The sequence below is a fragment of the Oryx dammah genome, unplaced genomic scaffold (assembly GCF_014754425.2).
Source record: "Oryx dammah isolate SB20612 unplaced genomic scaffold, SCBI_Odam_1.1 HiC_scaffold_20, whole genome shotgun sequence".
Lineage (NCBI taxonomy): Eukaryota > Metazoa > Chordata > Mammalia > Artiodactyla > Bovidae > Oryx > Oryx dammah.
In genome coordinates, this window is record NW_024070204.1 from 30,621,347 (window position 1) to 30,648,127 (window position 26,781).

Below are 26,781 nucleotides of genomic sequence, written 5' to 3' on the forward strand. Positions count from 1 at the left end.
GAAGCTTGTAATTTTTAGCTTCACATCTATATTTCCCATATTAGAAGGAAACAGGGCTGGCTTCGTGAGTTGGTGCCCAGTGCAGCTACGCAAGGTCCTGTGTTCACACGTGGGCTCTGGCTTGGAGTTTACTGCTCTGTGGTCATCATCTTTTTTTTTTTTCTTTCTGGACTTTAATATTTATTACAACAAAAACTGTATAAAATAACTGAAATTTTTTACCCTTGAGCAGCATCTCCCAATTTCCTCCTCCCCCTAAGACCCTTGAAACCTGCATTTTATTCTTTGTTTCTATGAGTTTGACTATTTTAGATTCCTTGAAACTATTTGACTATCTTAGATTCCAAGTTGCTACAGACTGAATGTTTCTGTCCTGCTAAAATTCTTATATTGAAACTCAACTCTACAAAGTGATAGTGTTAGGAGGAGAGGCTTTGGAAGCATAGTTAGGATTAGATGAGGTCGTGATGGTAGCCCGTGTGTGTGTGTGTTTGAGGCACATGAGGCCAAACAAATCAAAACATTGGAGTTTGGAGCAGGGCCAAGCAAGGAGATGGGTGCCTCATGCTCTAAACAACTTCAAGCTCCCCAGAGGGTTTTGGTTAGGCATTTTCATTTTATTTTATTTTTTAAAATTAATTAATTTATTTTGATTGGAGGCAAATTATTTTACAATATTGTAGTGGTTTTTGCCATACATTGACATGAATCAGCCATGGGCACCAACTTGCAAAGCCAGCCCGTTTCCTTCTAATATGGGAAATATAGATGTGAAGCTAAAAATTACAAGCTTCTCTAAACATATGGATTTAGATGAACAGAGGGTACATGCACTCATGTGTTGCCCATCCTGAACCCCCCTTCCACCTCCCTCCCCATCCCATCCCTCAGTGTCATCCCAGTGCACCAGCCCTGACCACCCTGTCTCATGCATTGAACCTGGACTGGTGATCTATTTCACATATGATAATATACATGTCTCAATGCTATCCTCTCAAATCATCCCACCCTCACCTTCTCCCACAGTCCAAAAGACTGTTCTTTACATCTTTGTCTCTTTTGCTGTCTCACATGTAGGGTCATTGTTACCATCTTTCTAAATTGCATATACATGCATTAATATACTGTAATGGTGTTTTTCTTTCTAACTTACTTCACTCTGTATAATAGGCTCCAGTTTTATCCACCTCATTAGAACTGATTCAAATGCATTCTTTTTAATAGCTGAGTAATATTCCATTGTGTGTATGTACCACAGCTTTCTTATCCATTTGTCTGCTGATGGACATCCAGGTTGCTTCCATGTCCTGGCTGTTGTAAAGAGTGCTGTGATGAACACTGGGGTACACATGTCTCTTTCAGTTCTGGTTTCCTCGGTGTGTATGCCCAGCAGTGGGATTTCTGGGTTGTATGGCAGCTCTATTTCCAGTTTTTTAAGGAATCTCCACACTGTTCTCCATAGTGGCTGTACTACTTTGCATTCCCACCAACAGTGTAAGCGGGTTCCCTTTTCTCTGCATGTGGTCGCCATCTTGAAACCCTTAATTTTCTGTTATAATTTGTGTTTTGTAAGTGAAGTCCAGTGGGACCATGGAGCCTGCACAGGGGGCTTAGAGCCTTGATTTACTTGTGCTCCTATCTCCTGCCACCTCTGTTGGACAAGTTTGGGGCCTCCCACTCCCTAAGAGGGCCAGTTATTGCTTCTGTCTTCTACCTCTGGTGGGCGCATGGATGTGGTGGAGAGAGGTTTAGGGGTCAGCATATGCAACCCATATTGTGGGACGAGGCTCTAGACACCTATGCGGCTCTCTTTTCACCTCAAACTGCAGGGTTGCACATGCAAAAAAAAACCAAAAAAACCCCACTTTAACAGAATGCAAGAGAGACCACAGAAGAAACACCTTTTTTTTCTGGTTTTGTGGACAAGGAACCCACTTTGCATCGGGAACCATAAATTATGTTAGCCGTCTCTGGAAGAAAAAAGCTAGTAGGTGAAATTCAGGAGGCTTCGGGTCCAATACAGCTTTCAGTTCAGTTTAGTCACTCAGTTGTGTCCGACTCTTTGCGATCCCATGAATTGCAGCATGCCAGGCCTCCCTGTCCATCACCAGCTCCCAGAGTTCACTCAAACTCATGTCCATCGAGTCCGTGATGCCATCCAGCCATCTCATCCTCTGTTGTCACCTTCTCCTCCTGACCCCAATCCCTCCCAGCATCAAAGTCTTTTCCAATGAGTCAACTCTTCACATGAGGTGGCCAAAGTACTGGAGTTTCAGTTTTAGCATCATTCTTTCCAAAGAAAACCCAGGGCTGATCTCCTTTAGAATGGACTGGATCTCCTTGCAGTCCAAGGGACTCTCAAGAGTCTTCTCCAACACCACAATTCAAAACATCAATTCTTCAGCACTCAGCTTTCTTCACAGTCCAACTCTCACATCCATACATGACTACTGGAAAAACCAGATGGACCTTTGTTGGCAAAGTAATGTCTCTGCTTTTGAATATGCTATCTAGGTTGGTCATAACTTTTCTTCCAAGGAGTAAGCGTCTTTTAATTTCATGGCTGCAGTCACCATCTGCAGTGATTTTGGAGCTCCCCAAAATAAACTCTGACATTGTTTCCCCATCTATTTCCCACAAAGTGATGGGACCAGATGCCATGATCTTCGTTTTCTGAATGTTGAGCTTTACGCCAACTTTTTCACTCTCCTCTTTCACTTTCATCAAGAGGCTTTTTAGCTCCTCTTCACTTTCTGCCATAAGGGTGTTGTCATCTGCATATCTGAGGTTATTGATACTTCTCCCAGCAATCTTGATTCCAGCTTGTGCTTCTTCGAGCCCAGTGTTTCTCATGATGTACTCTGCATAGAAGTTAAATAAGCAGGGTGACAATATTCAGCCTTGACGTACTCCTTTTCCTATTTGGAACCAGTCTGTTGTTCCATGTCCAGTTCTAACTGTTGCTTCCTGACCTGCATATAGGTTTCTCAAGAGGCAGGTCAGGTGGTCTGGTATTCCCATCTCTTTCAGAATTTTCCTCAGTTTATTGTGTTCCACACAGTCAAAGGCTTTGGCATAGTCAATAAAGCAGAAATAGATGTGTTTCTGGAACTCTCTTGCTTTTTCCATGATCCAGCGGATGTTGGCAATTTGATCTCTGGTTCCTCTGCTTTTTCTAAAACCAGCTTGAACATCTGGAAGTTCACGGTTCACATACTGCTGAAGTCTGGCTCGGAGAATTTTGAGCATTACTTTACTAGCACGTGAGGTGAGTGCAATTGTGTGGTAGTTTGAGCATTCTTTGGCATTGCCTTTCTTTGGGATTGGAATGCAAACTGACCTTTTCCAGTCTTGTGGCCACTGCTGAGTTTTCCAAATTTGCTGGCATACTGAGTGCAGCACTTTCACAGCATCATCTTTCAGGATTTGAAAAAGCTCAACTGGAATTGCATCACCTCCACTAGCTTTGTTCGTAGTGATGCTTTCTAAGGCCCACTTGGCTTCACATTCCAGGATGTCTGGCTCTAGGTGAGTGATCACACCATTGTGATTATCTTGGCCATGAAGCTCTTTTTTGTACAGTTCTTCTGTGTATTCTTGCCACCTCTTCTTAATATCTTCCGCTTCTGTTAGGTCCAAACCATTTCTGTCCTTTATCGAGCCCATCTTTGCATGAAATATTCCCTTGGTATCTCTAATTTTCTTGAAGAGATCTCTAGTCTTTCCCATTCTGTTGTTTTCCTCTGTTTTCTTTTTGCATTGATTGCTGAAGAAGGCTTTCTTATGTCTTCTTGCTATTCTTTGGAACTCTGCATTCAGATGCTTATATCTTTCCTTTTCTCCTTGGCTTTTCACTTCTCTTCTTTTCACAGCTATTTGCAAGGCCTCCCCAGACAGCCATTTTGCTTTTTTGCATTTATTTTCCATGGGAATGGTCTCGATCCCTGTCTCCTGTACAATGTCACAAACCTCCATCCATAGTTCATCAGGCACTCTATCTATCAGATCTAGTCCCTTAAATATATTTCTCACTTCCACTGTATAATCATGAGGGATTTGATTTAGGTCATACCTGAATGATCTAGTGGTTTTCCCTACTTTCTTCAATTTAAGTCTGAATTTGGCAATAAGGAGTTCATGATCTGAGTCACAGTCAGCTCCCGGTCTTGTTTTTTCTGACCGTATAGAGCTTCTCCATTTTTGTCTGCAAAGAATATTATCAATCTGATTTCGGTGTTGACCATCTGGTGATGTCCATGTGTAGAGTCTTTTCTTGTGTTGTTGGAAGAGAGTGTTTGCTATGACCAGTGCATTTTCTTGGCAAAACTCTATTAGCCTTTGCCCTGCTTCATTCCGTATTCCAAGGCCAAATTTGCCTATTACTCCAGGTGTTTCTTGACTTCCTACTTTTGCATTCCAGTCCCATATAATGAAAAGGACATCTTTTTGGGTGTTAGTTCTAAAAGGTCTTGTAGGTCTTCATAAAACTGTTCAACTTCATCTTCTTCAGTGTTACTGGTTGGGGCATAGACTTGGATTACCATGATATTGAGTGGTTTGCCTTGGAGTTATGCCTCAGAGATCATTCTGTCATTTTTGAGATTGCATCCAAGTACTGCATTTTGGACTCTTTTGTTGACCATGATGGCTACTCCATTTCTTCTAAAGGATTCCTGCCTGCAATAGTAAATATAATGGTCATCTGAGTTAACTTCACCTATTCCAGTCCATTTTAGTTCGCTGATTCCTAGAATGTCGCCGTTCACTCTTACCATCTCCTGTTTGACCACTTCCAATTTGCCTTGATTCATGGACCTGGCAATATTGCTCTTCACAGCATCGGACTTTGGTTCTATCACCAGTCACAGCCACAACTGGGTATTGTTTTTGCTTTGGCTCCATCGCGTTATTCTTTCTGGAGTTATTTCTCCACTGATCTCCAGTAGCATATTGGGCACCTACTGACCTGGGGAGTTCCTCTTTCAGTATCCTATCATTTTGCCTTTTCATAATGTTCATGGGGTTCTCAAGGCAAGAATAATGAAGTGGTTTGCCATATCTTCTCCAGTGGACCACATTCTGTCAGACCTCTCCACCATGACCTCTCCACCATCTTGGGTGGCCCCACATGGCATGGCTTAGTTTCATCGAGTTAGACAAGGCTGTGGTCCTAGTGTGATTAGATTGACTAGTTTTCCGTGAGTATGGTTTCAGTGTGTCTGCCCTCTGATGCCCTCTCACAACATCTACCATCTTACTTGGGTTTCTCTTACCTTGGACGTGGGGTATCTCTTCACGGCTGCTCCAGCAAAGCTCAGCCGCTGCTCCTTACCTTGGACGAGGGGTATCTCCTCATTGCCGCCCCTCCTGACCTTGAACGTGGAGTAGCTCCTCTCGGCCCTCCTGTGCCTGTGCAGCCACTGCTCCTTGGATGTGGGGTTGCTCCTCAGCTTTACCAAGAAGTTATTCTAGATAAAATCAGATAAAAGCAAAAAAACCCTTAGGTTCAGATCCAGGCAGCAGAAATGCTGTGCTAGGAAGACAGAGAAAGAACACAGAGCTCAGGGCATTCCTATGGGCAGACTGGATGGCTTTTCCCACACTAGTAAGAAAGGGTCTTCAGCTCCTGCTCCTCCCGCCGCCGCCCTGAGTCACTGCCTGCGCAGCTCCGGCCGCTCGGCTCCCCGCTCTCGCCACCGATACTTGGCATTTGTACAACATGGCAGACATCGACAACTTGCCTAGGGTAGTTAAAAGACGAGTGAATGCTCTCAAAAACCTTCAAGTAAAATGTGCACAGATAGAAGCCAAATTCTATGAGGAAGTTCATGATCTTGAAAGAAAGTATGCTGTTCTTTATCAGCCTCTGTTTGATAAGCGATTTGAGATCATTAATGCCATTTATGAACCTACAGAAGAAGAACGTGAATGGAAACCAGACGAGGAAGATGAAATTTCGGAGGAGCTAAAAGAAAAGGCCAAGATTGAAGATGAGAAAAAGGATGAAGAAAAAGAAGATCCCAAGGGAATTCCTGAGTGTTGGTTGACCGTTTTTAAGAATGTTGACTTGCTCAGTGATATGGTTCAGGAACATGATGAGCCTATTCTGAAGCACTTGAAAGATATTAAAGTGAAGTTCTCAGATGCTGGTCAACCTATGAGTTTTGTCTTAGAATTTCACTTTGAACCCAATGAATATTTCACAAATGAAGTGTTGACAAAGACATATAGGATGAGGTCAGAACCAGATGATTCTGATCCCTTTTCTTTTGATGGACCAGAAATTATGGGTTGTACAGGGTGCCAGATAGATTGGAAAAAAGGGAAGAATGTCACTTTGAAAACGATTAAGAAGAAGCAGAAACACAAGGGACGTGGGACAGTTCGTACTGTGACCAAAACAGTTTCTAATGACTCTTTCTTTAATTTTTTTGCCCCTCCTGAAGTTCCTGAGAGTGGAGATCTGGATGATGATTCTGAAGCTATCCTCGCTGCAGACTTTGAAATTGGTCACTTTTTACGTGAGCGTATAATCCCAAGATCAGTGTTATACTTCACTGGAGAAGCTATTGAAGTTGACGATGATGATTATGATGAAGAAGGTGAAGAAGCGGATGAGGAAGGGGAAGAAGAAGGAGATGAGGAAAATGATCCAGACTATGACCCAAAGAAGGATCAAAACCCAGCCGAGGGCAAGCAGCAGTGAAGCGGAGTGTATGAGGCCCTGAGGATGACCTCACTGTAATAGCCTGGACACAGCTATTGTTTCCTTACAGCCTTATGCTTTTGTATTTTCCTGGTAGACTCAGAGGTTTTTTTTAAAGGAAAGGAACTGATATTTTAAAGACCAAATTTGTTCTACTTAGCATTTTAACTAGTTTTTCTGCCAGCTGCATCGAATGCACAGAATCTCTCACGCATGTTCGTCCATTGCTATATAGTTTGGTTCTTCTTGGAATATTTTTATCATGTAACTGTCAGATTAAAGCTATGAAAATGAACAGAACTGTGAAATGAACCAGATTTTTTTGTCTTGCTAAGTTTTTTCCTGAAGAACCAAAGTATTTTTTCAGCTGGTTGAATGGGTTTCAGTTTGCTTGCAAGAGCTGTGCCTTTCATTACTTTGTTACAGAAATACAATGACTTGCATTAAGACAATTCATCGTTCAAAAAGCAAAACTTGTCAAGACAAGTATATGGTTAAGAATTTCCAGTAAGACTACACCTGATAATTTAGATTAACAGGTTTTTGTATGTCAGGTGACATTATTTACTATAAGAAAAGCTGATTAACTAATAGTATGGTTATTGGTTATCTTAGGGAGGTGAATAAAACCTAGTATTTTCAGAAAGTTATGCCTCATTATTTTCATTTTAATTGTACTTTTAAAATTTAACCTCCATTAATTAAGCATCTTTTCTTTGTGGTAGGATCTACCTTCTGCTTCCATGGAAAGGATGAATTTACATCATTTGACAAGCCTATTTCAAGTTTTTTGTTTGTTTGTTTGCTCATTTTTGTTTTTGCATCCTAAAATAAAAGTGTCATATAATTTTAGTTCTCAAAAGATAATGTCTTAATTTCGTACTAGTGCAGGTAGAAGGAGAGGCCTGGCCTAAATTATGTGCCCAGTTTACCATATCTGAAGAGAAGGGCGCCAGATTTGGAAGAGGGGCTACTGCACCTACTAATAAGAAAGTGTTAAAAAAAAAAAAGACAGAAAATTCTTAGATGATTTCATGGTTTGCATAGAAAAAGTGAAAGGTTAAATTTCATTTCCTTTGGTCATAACTAGACTGAAGGCCCCAAGCCTCTACAGTTAATTCCAATTCTTATTGCTTACCGTGTGTCATTTATTTACCCTTGCCTTTTGTTTTACTGTGTATTAAAATGGGTAGTACTGTTGACTTAACTACCTCACAGATGTGTTAAGGCATATTAAGTTAAAAATTCTATGAAATGTTTCTCAGTTGGATTAAAAGCTCAAAACTTTGGAAAAAAAAAAAAAAAGAAAAAGAAAGGGTCTTCAACTCTTGGCCCTAGGAGTTATTGCCCTTCTGGAGTGTGTGTGTGTGTGTGTGTGTGTGTGTGTGTGTGTGTAGGAGGGAGATGTGGGAGTCAGTGCTTCCTGAGTCACTTTCTGCAATCTTTATTGCGGTTTGCCTCTTTGTTTCCCTTTTTCTTCCATTTAGAGGAATTATTTCATTATTCAACATGAGATTTGTCCCAGAGCTTCAACTATTGTGTGTAAAGATTTTTCTTCAAAGAACAAAAGAGAACTATGGTAGATTCTGCAGGCTGGGCAGACCCATCAATCTTGCCCGTAATTGAGTCTGCCATTGGTGAGTAGCCACTTGGGAGGAAATTGCTCACCCATGTGAAGTGAATGAACTCTTTCAGGGTGCAGGGCTCCACAGAGGGCTGCACTGTGGCCTCCTGCCAGACAGAGTCCTCGCGGTGCCTGGCTCAACTGCACACTCAGGTACAGACCAGGGAGCAATTTGTTCCTCTGGTCCTGCAGATAAGCGTCTGTTTGCTCTCCCTCTTCCTGGTCCTTCCTGGTTTAGCAGTGCTGAGGTCCCTTTTCAGAGGTCTTGACATTTAAATGCATGAGGGCTTTTGGTGGTGAGAATAAAAAGGGGACCTGCCAAGAGCTTGGAGTCCCTTTGTTTGACAGAGGGAGAAGCAAGCAACAGTAGCTTTATGACATCAGAGTGAAAGCTGATGAGGCCATTCCTCCTTCCAGTCAATTAATCTCTGGCCCATTTGAAGCCAACTCTTTAATAAAGAAATGCCAGCTTCATTGGTGGTTTCTCCATAATTGTTCTAAACCACTGACTTTACTTTTTCTTTCCTCTAACATATTCCAAATAAAGCCTTGTTGCAAGAGAGCTTGAGTTACCCATCTCAATCAACAATGTGAGATCACCTCTTTTATCTGTCAGAGGCGTTGGAGATAAGTAAATTGATAAGGAAGTGGAATTCCTGTGTTTATACTTTCAGAGAATTTAACTAAGAGAACATTTAGCTGCCAGTCCTTCCTGTTTTGAAAGAACCCCTTGCTTAGGGGCCAGTGACTGAGTTCACATCTTCAATATTCTACATAAAATCCTTCAAGAGAAAAGTCCTCCCCTCCTCTTCAATGAATTCCATGGCACAAAAGCCTCTGTGCTTCTTAGCTATTTGGAATGGCATGGTACCTTGGAGAAGATAGTCAAAATCTCCCAATGATCTTTATGAAACAGCAACTATAATGGAACTGTGGTGTGGTATGTGCTGTGTCGTTCAGTCGTGTCTGACTCTTTGTGACCTCATGGACTGTAGTCCACCAGACTCCTCTGTCCTTGGGGATTCTCCAGGCAAGAATACTGGAGTAGGTGGCCTATCCCTTCTCCAGGGGAACTTCCCAACCCAGGAATTGAACTGGGGTCTCCTGCATTGCAGGTGGATTCTTTATTAGTTGAGCTACCGGGGAAGCCCATAATGGAACTATGATAGAGCAAACAGCTTTGTGTAAGATACACTTAGACTTTCTAGGCCCATTCATTAGAAAGAATAGAGGATAATGCTCTTTCCTGGAGAGGACTGAGCTAAAGGAGACATCTTTATACTGGAGACACTGTGAAGAGTATAACAAGTCAGATCACAAAGATGAATTAATAATTTAGTTGTAGACAAGATTGTTGAAAAATAACCCCAAAACATGTTGTTCTAAATCTCTCAGCAATAATCAGCTTGGATTATAGTCTTGTGTTGACTTGTTGACCTCTCCCACTTGCCGAAGTCCTCTAAGCTGAGTATTTGGAACAAATATAATCCTTAAAAGCTTAGTAAGAGAAAGAATGAATAAAAAGACTCGTTTCTATATGTTATGAGGTATAGAATAAGGAGAAGCAGTCAGGGCATGGTGACACCCAGAGCAAATCACTTGATTCGTTCTTATGGCCTTTGCCTCCAACAAGCCAAGATAAAAACATTCAAGGAGAAAAGCACTCCCTGAAGGGAAGGACGTATTGGGAGCACCCTGCTTGTCTTAAGCAACATTAAACAATGTACAGCTCTTGATAGATGAGCTAGGAATTTGGAGTGTATATTCCCTTGGGAAATCAGCCAAAACCCTTCATGGCTATATATTTTAAATCTATAGCAACAGCACTGAGGAACTGAGGTTTTTCTCAACTCTGACTCTCATAGGGCTCCTCCCTGGCCAAAGCTGCTTTCCCTTTCCCCTGGTGTTCTCATTTCACTCCCTGGAAGAGAGCAAAATGTTCCACGTGGAATTTTATCTTTAAATTTCTGCAGGCAGTGAGAAGAGCTCAAGGACATGTCTAGGGAAATAGAAGGGCCCAAGTGTGTAGCCTCTTTCTCATAGTGACAAAGATTTAACACTTGGGGCCTTTGTCTAATGAGGAAAAAAAAAAAAACACCATATTTTGACAAACAAATTTTACATGGTTCAAGTAAAATCAAGCCTATTAACCAGAATTAAAGGCCACAGTCAGCCATCCTTGGTATATCTAAACTGTCATCTAAATAGACGCTTGAGAAGACATAAGTGTCTGGAGTAATGCTCTTTCTCAGTCCAACCTGATATGACAGGGATACTTATCCAGAAATGAAACTCCTGTCAGGCATGAACATGTTCAGTGGCCTCCTTCAGTGCTGAGCTTGACTCTGTCACAGCACAGGACTGTGCTTGCATAGCTGGTTTACCAGAAGATCATTTTGTGTCTGACAGCTGCTACTGTAGCTAATTTCTTTCTGATTCCTCAGAGGCAGATTAAATTGTCTTACTTGCTTTTGCCTCATATAGAGAAGAGCACAGTTTTATGGGCTTGGCTGGCGTGGTGAAAGAGCAAAAGCCTGAGGCTCTGAAATCCTTCCCTCCTGGGCATCTCAGGTGAGGCTGATTTACACCCCTGACCTGAAACAGAATGGGAATGGTGGTTCCTCCAGAATAATCAGTTCCTTCTCAGTTTCCACTAGCCTCATCCTGCATCCAAACCCTAGGGCTGAAACAGGATCTGTGTTTGCAGATAAGGCATTGTTAGAAGATGAAAGGGGCAGTCAGGTTCACCACCTGACAGCCTTGACTACCGGCCAGGTTAAGAGGTCTGGTTGGGGAGTTAACAGACCTGGGTGCAGGTCCTACTGTTATTTATTGAGTGTGTGTATTACTGGGTTTTTAGCAGGAAACAGAAAAGTGAAAGTGTTAAGTCACTCAGTCATGTCCAGCTCTTTGTGATCCCATGGTCTGTCCATGGAATTCTCCAGGCAAGAATATTGGAGTGGGTTGCCATTCCATTCTCCAGGGGATCTTCCCAACCCAGGGATAGAACCCAGGTCTCCCGAATTGCTGGCAGATTCCTTACCACTGAGCCATCAGGGAAGCCCTTAGCAGGAAATAGAGGACAGATTCAGGTGATTTGAGGAGAGTTCAATAAAAGGACTATTTACAAAGCAAGAGCCAAGTTCAAGGAAAACAACTGCGATATTTGGGGCTATTGACATATTACCATCTCTAGGACAGAAGGAGAGAGGGAAGAGGCCGTGTCTGGAATACAGAGGATAATTCAGGGGGTAAGGAATACACCTGCAATGCAGGAGACCTGGATTCTATCCCTGGGTTGGAAAGATCTGCTGGAGAAGAGAATGGCAACCCACTGTAGTATTCTTGCCTGGAGAATCCCATGGACAGAGGAGTCTGGTGGGCTATAATCCATGGGGTCACACAGAATCGGACACTACTGAGCAACCAACACTAACACTCACTGGAAAGGAAGTATGTTGGCTAGAGGGACAGAGCTCATTCGCTGAGATCTGGTAGGAAGGGAGCCGGAGAAATAAAGACGAAGGGCCCACTCTCTGTTGCCCACCCCACCTCCCAGGTTCTCATTGGCTGAGCCCAGTGAGAAGCCAGAATCCCAGGGGTTGGTTGCTGCAGGCCAGGGGCTTTTCAGGCACAGCGGGCAGAGTGGGAGAAGAGAGTGGAGAAGGGCAGAGAATGGTCTCAAGTGGTGAATGGAATCAACTGGGCACAGGGACCATGGCAAGACTTGAGTTTAAGTAATTTGCCTCCCTCCTTGCGAAGGGAGCTCCACTTAGTCCACTGAATGGGTAAAATACATTAAAAAAAAAAATGATTTGTAAGTGGTGAACTGAAATATAGTTTAATTGAAAATATTTACTCATTGTTTCCAAGAGTAGGTTATCAAACAATTCAATCCGTGTCCAGATCTGGGAAGAGTTGCAAGAGACAGTGATGCTGATTCAGTAGCAGAAAATCGCTCCCATGCCTGCTGGCCATACTGCATTTTGATTAATTAGACACTGTGGGTTGGAAAGGCCAGCTTTCAGAGTGGTGACCCTGTGACCTGAAATTTCAGCTCTTTTTCAGTTTATACATAAGCATGTAGCACATTTTCTTCTGTGAGGGGCTTTAGAATTATAAACCACAAGTGTAGCATTATTGGGAAGAATGTTGTCACTTACTTATTTGCTCAATACTCATTAAAAACAATCTGTGTCATAGCTTTGCTACTCTTACCATAGATTTCCTCTCCTTCCCAGTGGAAGTTGGCAGGCTTTCAAATCTTGAGTAAAGAAAATGTGTGCAGGCTCAATATCATTTGTGGGAAAAGAATACATAAAAAGTTGATTTTTTTTAAAGATTTTTTTTTCTTGAAGGCTTATCACCCTAACTTAAAAAAAAAAAAAGCTGTTTATTTGGTTGCGCTGGGTCTTAGCTGTGGCATGTGAGATTGTCTATCTTTGTTGCAGCATGCAAGAATTTTTAGTTGTGGCATGTGGGGTCTAGTTCCCTGACCAGGGATCAAATCTGGACCCCCTGCATTGGGAGAGCAGAGTCTTAGCTACTGGACCACCAGGGAAGTCCCTGAATTTTGTTTTTAAAAACTAATGATTCTCTCATTTATTTTTTTATTACATTTAAAATTTAACTCTATTATTTGCTTGTGTATATGTGTGTGGATACATGAGACCCAAAAAGCTGGAGAGTCTGAATTTCCTGTGTGTGTGCGCTCAGTCGTGTTCTCGACTCTACAACACCATGAACTATAGCCCACCTAGGGCCTTTGTCCATGGGATTTCCCAGGAAAGAATACTGGAATCAGTTGCCATTTCCTTCTCCAGCAGATCTTCCTGACCTAGGGATTGAACACCATGCCATGAGTCTCCTGCATTCACAGGCGGTTTTTTACCCCGGAGACACCAGTTTCCTGAGTCTCTTAGTAGTGAGGAATGTGTGCTTCTAAAGCAGCTTTGTCACTTAATTTCCTTTTCTTTCTCCTCCTCCTCTCCTTCCCCTCTTCTCTTCTTTCATGCTCTTCTCCACCCCTGCTCCTTCCTTATTCCGCACAGTCAAGCATGAGCACATTCATTTACCAATTTACATCTACCAGTACTTTTCTAGGCTGGGGAGATACAGCAATGAACAAGTGAGAAAAACTGCTGCTTATATTCTAGTGTGGGAGATGGATGATAAATATACAAGTACATGTGCGATGTTGGCAACTGCTTGGGAGAAAAATAAATGGAAAAAGGGAAATAGGGAGAGTTGAGCTGCACTTTTTCAAGAAGTGATTGAGGATTTTTCATATTTAACAGCATAGAGAACGCTAAACCAAGGTAAGATGAACTTATATGTGTATTAATATTGCAAACAGAAACAATTCTGGTTCTTAATCCTTTAACAAAGACCTCTGATAACTCAGTGAGGTTCTCTGAGTCCTGCATTTCCCACCTGCAAAGTAACAGCAGTGGAGTGGGAGTAGGGAGGTAGAAGTGCTCTGACTACAGGGAGATGAACCTAGTGCCGTATGTAAACATCATACGCAAAATCACAGCCAGTTCTCTTGGCACCACTGTCAACATACATCCAGAATCAGATCACTGCTCTCACGGCCTCGCGACCACCTTGGTCTGAAGCATCGTCATGTCCAGTCTGGTTTATTACAATAAACAATTAATGGCCTCCCAGCTCCTAACTCTAGGTGCATCAGCTAGAGTGAGCCTTGAAAGAGCTGAATCTTGTTGGCTCAAACCCTGCATTGCCTTGCAAAGTCCTTTCAGTGGCTGAGACCCGCTCTGACCGTCTCACACCCTGCCCTCACTCACTCCCCTCCGGACACACTGGCGTCTTCATTCTTTCTTGAATGTCAAGAATTGTCTGCTTTTTAGGCTTTCCTGTTATCTTCCCTCTGTCTGGAACACTTCCCTTGACTAATGCACTTCACTATCAGCCTCATCTTCGCTCAGTTCTCTTCTTTTCAGGAAGCCTAGGCTGCCTACCCTAATGCAGCTTCTCAGCTCTCCCCTCACCATGTCTGCCCTTGACTCCCATCTCTGGCTTGACTTTCTTCTTGGCTTCATAGTACTCACATCTAATAACATTTCTAAATAATTGCCTTAATATGTTTATGTGTGTTGCCATTTGCTGGAAATAACTCCATGCTGCTCCTGCTGCTAAGTCACTTCAGTCGTGTCCGACTCTGTGCGACCCCATAGACAGCAGCCTACCAGGCTCCATCGTTCCTGGGATTCTCCAGGAAAGAACACTGGAGAGGGTTGCCATTTCCTTCTCCAAAGCATGAAAGTGAAAAGTGAAAGTGAAGCTGCTCAGTTGTGTCCTACCCTCAGTGACTCCATGAGGGTGGCCCATATGCCAGGAACAGTGCATGGTCCTGAGCAGGTGCTCAATAACTATTTGTTTAGAAATAATTAATGCCACACTTTATGTGGGGAGATTAAATGCACATACCAAAAACCAGAGAACAAGTCAATGCAAACTATAATCAAACTCTAAAAATTGTCATTTATATATATATATATATGCTTTCCCTAACTCCTTATTTTTCTTGGTTCAAATCACTTTTCCCCACATTCTTTGGTCATATCCTACTGCTATGGAATGAATGTTTGTGACCCCCTGCCAGATTCATATGTTGAAACCCTAGCACGAAGTGTGGCTATATTTGGAGAAGGTGCCTCTAAAGAAGTGATTAAGGTTAAACAAGCTCATAAAGGTCATAATCCCATTGGATTGGTCCTTATAAGAAGTGACAACAGAGAACTTGCTCTCTCTTTCCATTCTTGCTCAAGCACCCAGCAAAGGTCATGTGAGCACACATCGAGAAAGCTACAAGCCAGGAAGATTGACTTTATCTGGAATTAAATCACCTGGCACCTTGATCTAGCTTCTGGGTTTTCGAGAAATAAATTCCTGTTGTTTAAGCTACCCAGTATATATGGTGCTTTGTTATGATGGCTGGAGCAGACTAACACACCTATCCATGTTCTTAAACTCATCTTAACCACTTCTGCTCCATTAAATCATTGCCAACAATGTTTGTCTACATGAATATCCATTTTCTGACTTTTGATAGCATTTTTAGATACATGAGAAACGTTGGGCTAGATGAAGCACAAGCTGGAATCAGGATTGCTGGGAGAAATATCAATAACCTCAGATATGCAGATGACACCATCCTTATGGCAGAAAGCGAAGAAGAACTAAAGAGCCTCTTGAAAGTGAAAAAGGAGAGTGAAAAGTTGGCTTAAAACTCAACATTTAGAAAACTAAGATTATGACATCTGGCCCATCACTTCATGGCAAATAGATGGGGAAACAGTGGAAACAGTTTCTGACTTTATTTTTTGGGGCTCCAAAATCACTGCAGATGGTGACTACAGCCATGAAATTAAAAGATGGTTACTCCTTGGAAGGAAAGTTATGACCAACCTAGACAGCATATTAAAAAGCAGAGACATTACTTTGCCAACAAAGGTCCATCTAGTAAAGGCTATGGTTTTTCCAGTAGTCCTGTATGGATGTGAGAGTTGGACTATAAAGAAAGCTGAGTGCCAAAGAACTGATGCTTTTGAACTGTGGCATTGGAGACGACCCTTGAGAGTCCCTTGGACTGCAAGGAGATCCAACCAGTCCATCCTAAAGGAGATCAGTCCTGAGTGTTCATTGGAAGGACTGATGTTGAAGCTGAAACTCCAATACTTTGGCCACCTGATGTGAACAACTGACTCATTTGAAAAGACCCTGATGCTGAGAAAGATTGAAGGCAGGAGGAGAAGGGGACGACAGAAGATGCAATGGTTGGATGGCATCACTGACTCAATGGACATGAGTTTGGGTAAACTCCAGGAGCTGGTAATGGGCCAGGAGGCCTGGTGTGCTGCGGTCCATGGGGTTGCAAAAGGTAGGGCATGACTGAGTGACTGAACTGAACTGAACTTAGATACATGACAATATTTATTTGATTATAGTTTGCATTGACTTGTCCTCTGTTTTCTTTGTGTGTGCATTTAATCTCCCCACATAAAGTATAAGCTGTTTTACTATGAGGACAGCAGCTGAAACAAATGAAAGTTCACGGTGCCAAGTTCTCTTTGAGGAAAGTAACTGTGTCTCACTCGTAGGGAGGATTACAGAATTATTTTATTGCCCAAGGTCACACAAATGGTTTTAACACAGAATCAGATCCAGTTTTAATAAATCCTAGGTCAGAACTCTATTTTTGAGCAAGTACCATTTGGCACACCACAGAAAGGGCCCAAAAGGTAGACACTGAATCTATAAATAAATGAGACTTTTATAAAAATATATTTAGGGTAAAATGTAGTTTTTAAGGACACCAAAGCATGTCTTCCTAACACTAAACTAAGGAATGAGTCAAGATACAAGAAGTAAAATCCTGGATCTCATCTCATCTCTCAATTCCCCAAAAATGTCATGTACCCCCTTTATGCTGTGTGAACAATTGACGGTGGGACTGAAATAATGAAGAAGAACAAGAAACTAAGGGAAGGAATATGGATAATGCATTCATTGATCAAGCAGGCAGGCAACTGAATGGTGTAGGAGGATAAACACATTTAGATAATTACCCTTGTGAAAAAAATCAGCCACAACCCTTTGATGAATAAGGTTATGGGAGAGGGGAGACTGTTGTCCTGACTTAATCAGAGCTTCCTTTTCCTGGCTTTCCATAGCATGTTTTGTGTTTGGGTTCCCAGGTCAGCCTGGAAAAGTCTCTTCAACTCCAAACATTCCAATTTTAGAGTGAAAACTAGATCAAACTGAAAATAGCACTGTTTACTGCTGATGGTTAAGGAAAAAAAAAAAAAGTTTCATTTGAGAAAGAGAAAATGGGATACACATTCCCGTAGAAATTCTGGAGGAATTTTGGATATTCCTAAATCTTTGAATAGTGGTGTTGCTTATTATGTCTACTTTTTACTTGTAAAGGCACAACTTTTGTTTCATTTGATAGGTACCTGCCTACTACTACTTTTTCACATATCAAACAAGTCAAGAAAAATTGACTGGGAAAATTTTTTTTAACACGTTTAAAAGATTTTTTAACACGAAAATGGGCAAGAGGAAGCAAAGAGAAAGGGGTCACAGAAAGTGTGGCTTAAAAAGACAGCAAGCTATTATATATCAGATAGATAAACAAGATCCTACTGTATAGCACCGGGAACTATATTCAATATCCTGTGACAAACTATAGCAGAAAAGAATATGAAGAAATATATATGTATATATAACTGAGTAGTTTTGCAGTACAGCAGAAATTAACATGGTGTTGTAAATCAACTATACTTCAATAAAATTAACTGAAAAAAGAGAACATGCTTGATGAGTGAGCTGGGGATGTATAAAAGAAACGAAGAGCTGAGTGTGTGAATAATCCGGTGCAAGCTGATGGGAAGAGCAATGATTTGGAATCTAAATTGTCTTGTATTTACATTCTGGACTAATTGTAATTCTGGACAAATTGTTCCTTTTACTTCTATGACTTAATTTTTTTCATCTGTAAAATGACAAAATCTTTGCCATATAGACGTGAAGAAGGAGCATTTCCAAACTCATTCTATAAAGCCAGTATTACCCTAATACCAAAACCAGACAAAGGCACCACAAACAAACAAAAAAAGAAATTCATCCCTGATGAACATAGATGAAAAAATCCTTAACAAAATATTAACTAACTGATTTCAACAATACATCAAAAGCATCATATACCATTATCAAGTAGGATTTATTTCAGGGATGCAAAGATGGTTCAATATCTGTAAATCAGTCATTCTGATAAACCATATCAACAAAGTGAAGCATAAAAATCATCTGATGATCCACAGACTTAGAGAATGAACTTCTTGCCAGGAGGGAAGAATGGATGAATGAGATGGTTAGGGAGTTTGGGATCAACATGTATATTCTGCTATATTTAAAATGGATAACCAACAAGGACCTATTGTACAGCACAGGGAACTCTGCTCAGTGTTATGTGGCAGCCTGGGTGGGAGAGGAGTTTGGGGGAGAATGAATATATGTATGTATATGGCTGGGTACCTCTACCGTCTACCTGAAATTATCACAACATTGTTAATTGGCTATGTGTGTGTTAGGTTCTCAGTAATGTCCAACTCTTTGTGACCCCATGGACTGCAACTCACCAGGCTTCTCTGTCCCCAGAATTCGCCAGGCAAGAATACTGGAGTGGGTTGTCATTCCCTTCTCCAGGGGATCTTCCCAATCCAGGGATAAAACCTGGGTCTTCTGCATTGTGGGCAGATTCTTTACTGTCTGAGCCAATATAAAATAAAAATTAAAAAAATAGAAATATAAAAAAATAAAGTGAATTTGTTGAAGGAGTAAAAAAAAAATTGAATCACTATGTTATACACCTGAAACCTATATATTATGTCAACTATATTTCAATAAAAAATAAATACCACCCCCCCGGCAAAAAAACCCCCAAAAAACCACTCAGTGGTTGAAAGTAAGAACAACAGGATTGGTGTGAGGATTAAAAGAGAGAATGTAGCTGAAGCTGAGAGTAGGGGAATCCATAAAAGACAGTCATCAGTAAGAGTACTGAGCGAGGGGATATATGTTATACCTATGGCTGATTCATGTTGATATATGACAGAAACCAACACAACATTGAAAATCAATTTATCTTCCAATTAAAAAAAATTAAAGTACTGCTGCTGCAGCTGCTGTAAGCCAGCGGGGTAGGAGTATGCACAGGGGCAGTAGGGACAGAGCACTGCCTGGTTATTGTCTGGCATGCACCGGAACAGGAAGATGGGATGGAAGAGGGCCTGAGAGAACTGAAGGAAGAGCAGAGCACGCATATGTTGGGGACTATTCATATGTTACATGCCCACGGTGGAAGGAAAAAATGCATCAAAGGAGGTATTATACTGTGCTCTGTTCTGCAATGGAACTTAGCATAGCCTCAACTTATTTTCATTGAGAAAGTAGCGCAATATCTCTGGGATCTTTATCTGCTAGCACTGTTGTGTTGATTGTGAATGTTCCAAAGAAATGAGGGTTACAGCTCCAGGGCACCGTCTCTGAGAAGCCTTGTGCAGTAGGGGAACAACAGAAGCGTTGCTCCATGGCGCACTGTATCTAGTTACCATCTCCCCCGGGGACTATTAGAACACAACCAAGTCACAGTGATATTGTAGTAAACAGCAAAGGACCTTTTCACATCTTTTCTAGGAGCAATTTCAATCTTCGCTTTGTGTCCAGCTTGGCTAATCCATAGCCTTGCTACCCTAGGCTGACTTTTTCCTCTCTCTTTTCTTTTACCAAGAAGATTTTCAGCTGGGGTTGTTTTGAGTGGGGATGGTAGGGAGAGAGGATATTAGGAAAAGGAGAGAAACTTTTTTGAAATACTCTTGCCAGCTGACTGTCCAGACAGGCTTTGTGACCAGCCCCTTGATGAGAGAAGTAGTTGATCACCTCTGCTGCTGCTGCTAATTTGTGTCAGTCGTGTCTGACTCTGTGTAACGCCATAGACGGCAGCCGACCAGGCTCCGCCGTCCCTGGGATTCTCCAGGCAAGAACCCTGGAGTGGGTGGCCATTTCCTTCTCCATGATCACCTCTAGACCCTTTCTTTTCACAACTCACAGTCAAATCTCAATCTGTTGACTGTTTCTTATACCTGTATATGTGGAAAGCTTCTCTTTGCATCATCATCTTTCCTCTGGTTGTAATCCAAAACCTTTAAAGAATCTCAGGGAGCCTGCTGCATTCATGGAGGGATGTCTTTATTGACTATTTAGATTTCCGAGAGGTGACCATAAGTGACTTAAAAAAAAAACTTAATTGAAAAAGAAACTGAAGATTCTATATGAACAAGAATCAATTTTCCAATTTTCTGCAGAAGCTAAAATTTATGAGAAAGAATGGAGAGTTAGCCCGTGACTTGGTGGTGTGACCAGTACTCTTCTCTGGGATGGGAAAAAGACATCAACAGATACGGGACCTAAAGGGACTTGCCAGGCCCCAGGAACTCTGCAGAGGGGCCCAGAGTTATGAAAGTCTTCCTATTCACTATTATGGAGGTCCCGCAGTCCAAGGCATTGCCTAGTTATTAAGATATTGTGTCCAAGGCAAGAAAAACCCACTGGGGTACTGAACAGAATATTCTAAGAATCTTTTAAGTCAACAGCTCAGCCACTTGACCATGAGGAATGTGCCCTCCCGGAGGGATGCCTGGAGAAGACGGAATGTGCACCAACAGTGGGGCCTTACCTCATCCTCCTCCAGGCTCTGTGGGCCTTTGCTCTGCAACGTGATAGCTGGACCTCCCGGCTTCCTGCGTCTGCTCTCTGCAAAACTGCCGAGTGCGCTAGACTCGCCTTCCAGTCTATCCATTTCAAACTCCATGACACCCTCCTGCTGCCCCCTGGCTGCTCAAAACTTATTTTGGGGAAGGCAATTCATTAAAATTTGCCAACTGATAGCCTGTTTACAGATGTTTTATCTCGAGTCTTTACATTTTAAATTAAAACTAGTAAACAACATTTGCAATTCAGGAGGCAAAATTACAGCTTCTCATGGGAAAAAAAGGATAAGGCGATGGCACCCCACTCCAGTACTCTTGCCTGGAAAATCCCATGGACAGAGGAGCCTGGTAGGCTGCAGTCCATGGGGTCGGGAAGAATCGGATATGACTGAGCGACTTCACTTTCACTTTTCCCTTTCATGCATTGGAGAAGGAGATGGCAACCCACTCCAGTGTTCTTGCCTGGAGAATCCCAGGGACGGCGGAGCCTGGTGGGCTGCAGTCTATGGGGTCGCACAGAGTTGGACATGACTGCAGCGACTTAGCAGCAGCGAAAAAAAAGAAATCCAAAATTCTAGCTTCAAATTGCTACAGTCCTCACTCTTCCCTCTTCATTTAAATGGACTTGTTTCACTCAAATTTTTAAAAATCGCCATGCCTGTAGATACTGTGGTTGCTACTCCCTCAGTGTAGGGATATGGCTTAACAACACAAACTTTGATCAGATTTGAACCTCAGCCCATGAGATGGAGGGCACATTATTTAACTCTGGACATCTTTTTCTCATCTGTGAAATGGCGATAATAATACCTACCTCATGGGGATGATATAATATCTACACCTCACCTAAAATGATGCCCAGCTCATAAATGACTCTTGATTAAGGGCAGCTATTCAGGGTACTCATCTCAAAAAGTTTCATGTGTTGTTGTTCAATCACTAAGTCATGTCTGACTCTTGCGACCCCATGGACTGAAGCACTCAAGGCTCCTCTGTCCTCCACTCGTGTGTTACTTCTTCCCTAACCGTTTCCCTCAACTCTCCTCTCCCTATGCTTGTCTCCAGCTTCTAAAAGCAAAAATTTTTGCCTCCTTTTCAACAAAAATGAAATTAAATAAGTGCCAGTTGATTAGGTATTGAGGGCAGTAGGATGCAGGGGAGACATATCTCCATGAACAAGACACAGCCCATGTCTCAAGGAGTTCATGTTTTATTATATAATAATGTCACAATATTATCAATGCTACGGTTGAGCTATTTATTAGGCCATGAGAATATCAAGTAGGGTACAGCAATAAAAACAGTTGTCATAATCACTTACATTTGTAAGTAAGTGGTGTGCTTATAAATAGACTCCCTTAAAAAAAAAAAAAAAGAAAGGAAAAATTAAAAGCAGTCCCAAATAAGGAAAGCTCCTGATAGCATAATATATATCTCAGTTGTAAGTGGCATTTACATTAGCAGAATAATGTAGGCATTAATTATCAATTCAAGGAATATTATGGTCTAGCTGTATTAGGAAAAGTGGAACTAAGGTGTATTCTACTGGTGGGGATGGGGTGTGTGGTTGTGTTTGTGAAGGGAAATATTTTCATTTTTATGATTTAAAAATATCAAGAAGTAGTACTATGAGGATGCCATTGAATACTAAATCATTGAAAAGGTTTGCCTCTTGAACCCATAACATAGTGTATGTGGATAGTGGGGATGTTGGGGGAACTTAGAGTTTCATAATAAGCGTGGTGGAACTATTTGACTCATTGAATAATATATATACCTTTGATTAAAAAAACAACTGAAATAAAATTGCTAATAAATTAATATACCCATATTTTCTTGTAACAAAAAGGAATAAAAAACCTAGTGTAGTAATATTAACACCAGGCAAAAGCAAATGCATGGACTAGGAGTATTAAAAGAGACAGAGGGAGAGATTTCAGACAAAAGGAATAATCTCACCACGAAGATATAGCTACTCTAAACTATATTTTACCACATGACCTCAAAAGTACTTACCAAGCCAAAACAAAAGACTACCATGATAACTTTGTAAATTGACAATAATAATTAAACACCTTTATAGAATCTCGCAAAAACTCATAGATAAGCAAAAAAGGTGAATAAGTATAGAAAAGATTTGAATAAACTTGATCTGGTAATTGAATGTAAAATTTCAAACTTGACTACACATAATCCTTAAATACACTTAATATATTTACAAAATATCTAAATTCTAAGCTAAATAGGAAATATTTACATATTATAATAATTTGATACTAGATACAGGCTAAAGTAGAGAGAGACCAAGTGAGAGTGAAAGTGAAGTCATTCATTCGTGTCCGACTCTTTGTGACCCCATGGACTGTAGCCTACCAGGCTTCTCCATCCATGGGATTTTCCAGGCAAGAATACTGGAGTGGGTTACCATTTCCTCCTCCAAGGGATCTTCCTGACCCAGGGATCGAACCCAGGTCTCTCGCATTGGAGGCAGGTGCTTTAACCTGTAAGCTACCAGGGAAACCCATCAAGAGAGACTAAGGTGGTCCTTTTTATAATAATCTTGGTGTTTGGTATTCACGCCTTCATGTCATTCCCTTCTCTTGGATGTAGGCAGGATCTGTGATTTGTTTCTGACTAACAGAATATAGTAAAAGTGAATAGATGTCACTCCCATAACTATATTACACTATATGTGACTCTGTCTTACTAGCAGATCTTTACTAGACATTCAAGTGAATGATTATGTTAGAAAAAAATCTGTGGACAGCCTATAGAAACTGCAGGCAGCCTTTCAGAGTTCAGGGTCTTTTACCTGACAGTCAATAGGAAGCTGAACCCTCAGTTCTACAACCACAAGGAAATGAATTCTACCAACCTGAGTGACACCACCCTTATGTCAGAAAGAGAAGAACTAAAAGAGCCTCTTGATGAAAGTGAAAGAAGAGAGTAAAAAAGCTGGCTTAAAAGTCAACATTCAGAAAACTAAGATCATGGCATCTGGTCCCATTACTTCATGGCAAATAGATGGGGAAACAATGGAAACAGGGACTGACTTTATTTTATTTTATTTTATTTTTGCTCAAATCACTGCAGATGGTGATTGCAGCCATGAAATTAAAAGATGCTTGTTCCTTGGAAGAAAAGCTATTATCAACCTAGACAGTATATTAAAAAGCAGAGGCATTACATTGCCAACAAAGGTCCATCTAGTCAAAGCTATAGTTTTCCCAGTAGTCATGCATGGATGTGAGAGTTGGACTATAAAGAAAGCTGAACGCCGAAGAACTGATGCTTTTGAATGGTGTTGGAGAAGACTCTTGAGAGTCCCTTGGACTGCAAGGAGATCAAACCAATCAATCCTGAAGGACATCAGTCCTGAATATTCATTGGAAGGACTGAAGCTGAAGCTCCAATACTTTGGCCACCTGATGTGAAGAGCTGACTCACTGGAAAAGACCCTGATGCTGGGGAAAGAGTGAAGGCAGGAGGAGAAGGGGACGACAGAGGGTGAGATGGTTGGATGGCATCACCGACTCAATGGACATGAGTCTGATCAAGCTCCAGGAGTTGGTGATGGACAGGGAAGCCTGGCATGCTGTAGTTCATGGGGTCACAAAGAATCAGACATGACTGAGTGACTGAACTGAACCTGAGTGAGGTTGGAAGCACATACTTTTCCAGTTAAGCCTCCCGATGAGAATGAAGCCTACTGGGCCCTTGGCTGCTGTCGTGTGAGACCTTTGGTATTAACGTCCATCTGGGAAACAAATTATTAGAACTAATAAGGGAATATAGTGAATTACTCAGAAAACAAGTTAAATACATAAAAAGCAATATGAACCAGCCCCGCCCATCAACAGAAAAATGGATTAAAGATTTACTGAGCATAGCCCCGCCCATCAAAACAAGGTCCACTTTCCCCCAGTCAGTCTCTCCCATCAGGAAGCTTCCATAAGTCTCTTATCCTTATCCATTAGAGGGCAGACAGAATGAGAACCACAATCAGAGAAAACTAATCAAACTGATCACATGTACCACAGCCTTGTCTAACTCAATGAAACTATGAGCCTTGCCATGTAGGGCTACCCAAGATGGACAGGTCATGGTGGAGAGTTCTGACAAAATGTGGTCCACCAGAGAAGGGAATGGCAAACCACTTCAGTATTTTTGCCTTGAGAACCCCATGAACAGTATAAAAAGGCAAAAGGATAGGACACTGAAATATGAACTCCCCAGGTCAGTAGGTGCCCAATATGGTACTGGATAAGAGTGGAGAAATAACTCCAGAAAGAATGAAGAGGTGGAGTTGAAGTGAACACAACATCCAGTTGTGGATGTGACTGGTGATGGAAGTAAAGACCAATGCTGTAAAGAGCAGTATTGCATAGGAACCTGGAATGTTAGGTCCATGAATCAAGGCAAATTGGATGGAGTGCATGAAGAACTATGGATGAAGGTTCATGACATTTTACAGGAGGCCGTGATCAAGACCATCCCCAAGGAAAAGAAATGCAAAAAGGCAAAATGGTTGTCTGAGGAGGCCTTACAAATAGTTGAGAAAAGAAGAGAAGTGAAAGGCAAAGGAGAAAAGGAAAGATATACCCATTTGAATGCAGAGTTCCAAAGAATAGCAAGAAGAGATAAGAAAGCCTTCTTCAGCGATCAATGCAAAGAAATAGAGGAAAACAACAGAATGGGAAAGACTAGAGATCTCTTCAAGAAAATTAGAGATACCAAGGGAACATTTCATGCAAAGGTAGGCACAATAAAGGACAGAAATTATATGGACCTAACAGAAGAAGAAGATATTATGAAGAAGTGGCAAGAATACACAGAAGAACTATACAAAAAAGATCTTCATGACCCAGATAACCACGATGGTGTGATCACTCATCTACAGCCAGACATCCTGGAATGTGAAGTCAAGTCAGCTTTAGGAAGCATCACTATGACAAAGCTTGTGGAGGTGATGGAATTCCAGTTGAGTTATTTCAAATCCTGAAAGATGATGCTGTGAAAGTGCTGCACTCAGTATGCCAGCAAATTTGGAAAACTCAGCATGGCCACAGGACTGGAAAAGGTCACTCCAATCCCAAAGAAAGGCAATGTCAAAGAATGCTCAAACTACCGCACAATTGCATTCATCTCACATGCTAGTAAAGTAATGCTCAAAATTCTCCAAGCCAGGCTTCAACAGTACAGGAACTGTGAACTTCCAGATGTTCAAGCTGGATTTAGAAAAGGCAGAGGAACCAGAGATCAAATTGCCAACATCCACCGGATTGTCGAAAAAGCAAGAGAGTTCCAGAAAAACATCTACTTCTGCTTTATTGATTATGCCAAAACCTTTGACTGTGTGGATCACAACAACCTGTGGAAAATTCTTCCAGAGGTGGGAATACCAGACTACCTTATCTGCCTCCTGAGAAATATGTATGCAGGTCAAGAAGCAACAGTTAACACTGGACATGGAACAACAGACTGGTTCCAAATTGGGAAAGGAGTACATCAAGGCTGTATATTGTCACTTTCCTTATTTAACTTATATGCAGAGTACATCATGCAAAATGCTGGGCTAGGTGAAGCCCAAGCTGAAATGAAGATTGCCAGGAGAAATATCAATAACCTCAGATATGCAGATGACACCACCCTTATGGCTGAAAGTGAAGAGGAACTAAAGAGCTTCTTGAAAGTGAAGGAGGAGAGTGAAAAAGCTGGCTTAAAACTCAACATTCAAAAAGCTAAGATCATGGCATTTGGTCCCATCACTTCATGGCAAATAGATGGGGAAACAGTGGAAACAGTGAGAGACTATTTTCTTGGGCTCCAAAATCACTTCAGATGGTGACTGCAGCCATGAAATTAAGAGACGCTTGCTCCTTGGAAGAAAAGCTTGATCAACCTAGACAGCATTTTTAAAAAGCAGAGACATTAGTTTGCCAACAAAGGTCTGTCTAGTCAAAGCTATGGTTTTTCTAGTAGTCATGCTTGGATGTGAGAGTTGGACTTTGAAGAAAGCTGAGTGCCAAAGAATTAATGCTTTTGAACTGTGGTGTTGGCGAAGACTCTTGAGAGTCCCTTGGACTGCAAGGAGATCAAACCAGACAGTCCTAAAGAAAATCAGTTCTGAATATTCATTGGAAAGACTGATGCTG

At 41.5% G+C, this 26,781-nt stretch overlaps 1 protein-coding gene across 1 annotated transcript; it reads left to right on the forward strand.

The window, feature by feature from the left end:
• Positions 1-5,628: 5,628 nt before the first annotated feature.
• Positions 5,629-7,568, forward strand: LOC120879318 (nucleosome assembly protein 1-like 1). The gene has a single exon (XM_040262289.1). The coding sequence runs from the start codon at positions 5,720-5,722 to the stop codon at positions 6,704-6,706; it is 987 nt and encodes a 328-aa protein (XP_040118223.1). The 5' UTR covers positions 5,629-5,719; the 3' UTR covers positions 6,707-7,568.
• The last annotated feature ends 19,213 nt before the right edge of the window (positions 7,569-26,781 follow it).

Coding starts and splice junctions, on each gene's coding strand:
- LOC120879318 (XM_040262289.1), top strand. CDS start 5,720: ATGGCAGACATCGACAACTTGCCTAGGGTAGTTAAAAGACGAGTGAAT.